The sequence below is a fragment of the Quercus suber genome, unplaced genomic scaffold (genome assembly GCF_002906115.3).
Source record: "Quercus suber isolate HL8 unplaced genomic scaffold, Cork oak 2.0 scaffold_9, whole genome shotgun sequence".
Lineage (NCBI taxonomy): Eukaryota > Viridiplantae > Streptophyta > Magnoliopsida > Fagales > Fagaceae > Quercus > Quercus suber.
Genome location: NW_027069475.1, coordinates 2,562,979 through 2,567,900, shown reverse-complemented (window position 1 = coordinate 2,567,900; position 4,922 = coordinate 2,562,979). Strand labels below are relative to the sequence as shown.

At 37.1% G+C, this 4,922-nt stretch overlaps 1 protein-coding gene across 3 annotated transcripts in view; it reads right to left on the bottom strand.

Annotated features, from left to right (window-relative positions):
- Positions 1-2,957: 2,957 nt before the first annotated feature.
- Positions 2,958-4,922, bottom strand: part of LOC112004341 (DNA-directed RNA polymerases II, IV and V subunit 6A) — a 10,756-nt gene continuing 8,791 nt past the window's right edge. For all 3 annotated transcript variants that reach the window (XM_024036567.2, XM_024036568.2, XM_024036569.2), the window contains 5 exons: positions 4,343-4,376; positions 4,074-4,243; positions 3,941-3,992; positions 3,369-3,436; positions 2,958-3,205 (listed from right to left, as the gene is read on the bottom strand). In XM_024036567.2, the coding sequence (XP_023892335.1) occupies positions 3,136-3,205; positions 3,369-3,436; positions 3,941-3,992; positions 4,074-4,243; positions 4,343-4,376 (394 nt within the window). In that variant the 3' untranslated portion in view covers positions 2,958-3,135. The remainder of the gene's footprint in view (positions 3,206-3,368; positions 3,437-3,940; positions 3,993-4,073; positions 4,244-4,342; positions 4,377-4,922) is intronic.

The following is a 4,922-nucleotide window of genomic DNA, read 5'->3' as shown; positions in this document are numbered from 1 at the left end:
GCCGGATTCAGAGTATGTGCGCTAAAGCTCTTGAATGCGAAAGAAGGGAGGCAAATCGGTTCAAATGAGTATTTATATCCTCAGTTAAAAACAACTGGGCGGAGTTTCCCGCTTATAAAGGCGAAAAAATCCCCACCATTAGATTTCCATAATGCCGTTGAACGTGGGGAATATAAAGCCGCCAGAATTTAATACGGGTGCACACCATATATCGAGGTGCCAGAAATGTGCACTGGACAGACGGAAAGACTCCAACGCTGACGTAGACCAAGATTGGGCAAGCCATGACTAAGGGTCGTCAATGGGCCGGGTCAGGCTGGCCCGGCCCATTTTTACTTGGCCCAAGGGCACAATGGGCTGGGCATAATAGGCTATTAACTAATTAACGGGTCGGGTCGGGCTGGGCCAAAAGAGAAAACCTCAGCCCATGACCCTGCCCATGGGCAATGCCCATTTTGTTTTTAATGGGCTACGTTACTAAGTTGGGCCTAATGGGCTACCCATGAGATTGTGTTAGCATATTATTTTATTATTTTTAGAAATAAATAATCAATTTTTAATAAGGAAATAATCAATCTAGTTTTTTTAAAAGGAAATGATCAAAGACTTTAATACTTAATTATAATTTTTTTTCAAGAAGAGTATGGAAAAAGAAAAACTTAATGTCAAGAATAGATCGTTCACAATTCTTAAAGCATCTAGCATTTCGCTCCCGCCATAAGCACCAAAACAAACAATGCGACACAAACCTCCATAAAGCTATATTTTGATGTCTACCAAACTTCCCTGCAAGAAGCTAATACCTCACTAATTGTATACGGCATAACCCAATGTATACTAACAAACAAAAAACCTTAGACCATAACTCATATGCTATAGGATAATGAAGAAGAAGATGATCCATCGATTCCCCACACCTTTTGCACATAACGCACCACTCTAACACTGCAATATGCCTCTTCCAAAGATTATCCGTAGTTAAGATCTTACTTAAGGTAGCAGTCCAAGAAAAGAACACTACTCTAGGAGGAACCTTGGATTGCCACACCATTTTCCAAGGAAAATCAATGACAAAAGAAGGAGATAAAGAGTGATAAAAGCCTTGAACCTCAAACCTCTCCTCATTGCTGGCTTCCAACAAAGTTTGTCATCACCAACACCTCGCACATTCGTGGAATAAAGCACAACCCAAAAATGATCAAATGATTCTAATTCCCAATCTTGTGGTGGACAACGGAACTGAATGTCCCAATGAAGCCTCCCATTGGAGAAACACACCACCTCTGACACACAAAAAAATAAATAAATAAATAAATAAATAAAAAAAACCTCCCTTGCCCAACTAATACTATACAATTTGGAAATGCTTCCTTAAGGGAACAATTCCCACACCATACATCCTCCCAAAACTTTATCCTAGTACCATCACCCACATTAAACCGAAGAAATTTAGAAAAGTCCAGCCAGCCACTTCAAATAGATTTCCACACGCTAACACCATAGGTCCCTAACACTGATTTGGTACACCAACCACCCCCTTCATCCCCATATTTAGCCTCAATGACCTTACTCCAAAGGGTATCTCTCTCCATTCCATATCTCTACAACCACTTGCCTAATAAAGCAGAATTAAATCTTCTTAGCCATCAAATCCCTAAACCACTCTTCTGCATTGGCATACAAACCTTAGCCCATTCCACCAAAGGAACCTTAGGAGCATCAATACCACTCCAAAGAAAGTCTTTCTGTAATTTCTCCATACGATTTGCCACCTTTACTGGAATAGGAAAGAGAGAAAGGAAATAAGTAGGTAAATTGGACAGAGTACTCTTAATAAGAGTTACTTTGCCCCCCTTAGATCCACCCAGCTAGACGCCGCTCCATCTTCTCCAAAACAGTGTTCCAAATTGTCTCCTCTTTATGGGAAGCACCCAACAAAAGACCCAAATATTTTAAAGGAAGTGAAGACTGCTGAGAATCCAAAATCTCCACTAATTCATCCATATTAGGCACATTACCAATTGGTACCAATTCTGACTTCAGTAAGTTAATTTTTAACCTTGATACCACTTCAAATCTTGCTAGAATTCAAAGCAGCTAAATGATGTGAGTCAGCATCACAAAAAATAAATGCATCATCTGCAAATAAGAGTGGGACACCATTATCAACATACCAGCTAATTTACCTACTAAGAAGCTTGAAAATTGTCCCCACATAGCAACTGCATCCGGCATACGACTTAAAACCTCCATGACAATATCAAAAAGGAGCGAAGATAAGGGGTCCCCTTAACGAAAACCCCATGTGCTTCCAAAAAAATTAGCTAGAGTTCCATTGATTAGAAGAAAATTTGACAGTTGATATACACCACATAATCCACCTTCTCCATTTTTCTGAAAAGCCACACCACTTAAGCAAATACATAAGAAAATTTCAATTCACATGATCATAAGTTTTCTCAATATCCTACTTACAAATGACCTCTAGCACCCCCATCTTCATCCTATTGTCTATACGTTCAAAAGCAAGATTCTAATTCTTTTCTTTCTAAAAATAAAAAAAAGCTTTTAGTTCTTTTAACCAAATGACTAATCTTTTTCTCTCTCCCCAAGTTTACTTCATATGGAGGGTTTTTAATTTTGAAACTTAAAGGATAATATAGATTCAATTCCTTTTTTCCTAATAAAACTAAAATATCAATTCTAAAACCCTTTGTCATTCTTTAATAATTATAACTTTCTATATTTGGGGCCTAATATTACTATTTTATTTTAATATTAATATTTATAATAGTTACATATTTATGTATAAATTTATTACTGGCTACTCAATTTTATTTAAAAAAAAACAATTTTAAAATTATTAATTATTGAATAAATGATGGTTAAATTATGAACCGTTATATTAATTCTTTGAAGAGTACGGTTTTGATTATTGCAGATTTGCAGGCATATAATTAAAAATAAATAATAATAATAACTACATCCCTATTAAATGTGAGTTATGTACGAGATTTACGCACATCAGTAGTCTGAAGTTAAACCAGTAATTTTTTTTTTTTTGGGCAAAAAGAAAGGAGCTACAAACTTTGAATTTACATCATACAGAACTCCCATAGTCCAATTAATGACTGATCAATCGCCACCCACTTGCCTCTTCCATGAGTCTTCCACAATCAGTTCATCAACTCCCCAGTCTTCATAACTGTTAAAATTCATACAACCAAGTAAAACGAATAAGCATATATCAGACATGTGCCCAAAAAAAGGTAGCTCTCACATAGTAGCACAATTGTCAAATAATTTTTCTTAGCTTTACAACGTGAAGTGTTAACAAAAGTTCAGAAACTTCAAAATAAAAGCCTCACCTTCCATCTGGCAGGTAGCGGCGGATGGTGAAAGGTATTTTCCGCTCGCGAAGCTCCTTCATTGCAATCTGAAATGTATGAAAAAGGAGTCACTAACTGCTTCTAATACAAACACACCCCAAATAAGATCATAAGAATTTTGACCATGAAAATTTTTACCATTCTTGTCTAGAAACATGATAGATTACAACACACAAGGTAAACTCCACTTTATCATCCTGAAAAAGTGAGGCTATCACGTATTCTAGACCAGAACTTTGTAGATTAAGAGCGGTGGAATATTAGTAGACAATTTAACTAACTGCCAAGTCTAATATACATGCCCTACTCTATTTCATGACACTAAAGAGAACTTCTTGTACGTATTCTCTGACCAAAAGATAGTGACAAAATAACCAACAGTCATTTCATAAATACAATGGGTTGGAAGTTTGATAGCAGCATTCCTTGGGTTTGGCAGGGGTATCCTGACTAATCAAGGTCCATTTGCATACATAAGCCGAAAGAAAATGAGAAGAATCAATGGAACTGCATTTAAAATGTCATTTAACATGGCTGTTAGAGAATCTAACCTCAAGTGGGTCAGTTTCACCCTCCAACTCGACCATCACAGGTGCGTTCATACTGCACAGAGAAAGGGATACATTATGGAACCCATCCAACTTGGTCAGCATAAATTAAACTGTAAGTGCAAACAAAAAAAACCTGATCTGCAGAGCACGGGTACCCAATATTCTGGCACGCTCATATTTTGTCATGTACTTTGAGGTCTTACGAGGATGTTCAACTGGTTCCTGCTCTTCTCTCTCCTCACCTTCAATCTCTTCCGGAGCATCTTCATTGGCATTGTTCTCTAAATCCTCCTCCGCACCTTCCTGTCCATCATTTATCCAATATGTTAGTCAATTTTTAAAAAAAAAAAAAAACATACATTCAGTTCATCATATGCTTTCGGGAAGCAAATCAATGTCTACCTCGATCTCAGGCTCCAGGGGCTCATCCTCATATCTGCAGCAAAAAAATTTCATAAGGCACCTTTTAACAGGTATATAAAAAATTACAGGTCTATAATTAGATATTTGAGCCACCAATGCCAAGCATAGAGTCATACAAAACAGTAAAAATCACTGCAAGGAATCAATTGAGTTTCAACTTTCCAGGACAAACGTTTGAGTGATCATCTGCATCTAAAATACTGTCATGCAAAACCATCACTATTAATCAGAAGAGCCATGTTTTAACATCTTATAACTTACGTCAGAACTAAAAGTGCACCAGGGACAACTGAGGCAACTAATTAGTGAACATAAACTCATGCCATACAGCATGTATGCATCCTCCAATTTTTGGATCCAACTTTAATAGTTTATATCTACCACTGACTACTTTCAAAGCTCATGCTGGGTATATAAAGGATGATAATTGCAAGCTATGCAAGAAATCAATGTCGGAAATTTGTGGAGCCAGGATTTTACCTTCCAAAGGCCAAAGTGGGGGAATATGAATGCATATAAATGTAGAATTGATGGGCCATCTTCAGCTTTTTTGGGGGAG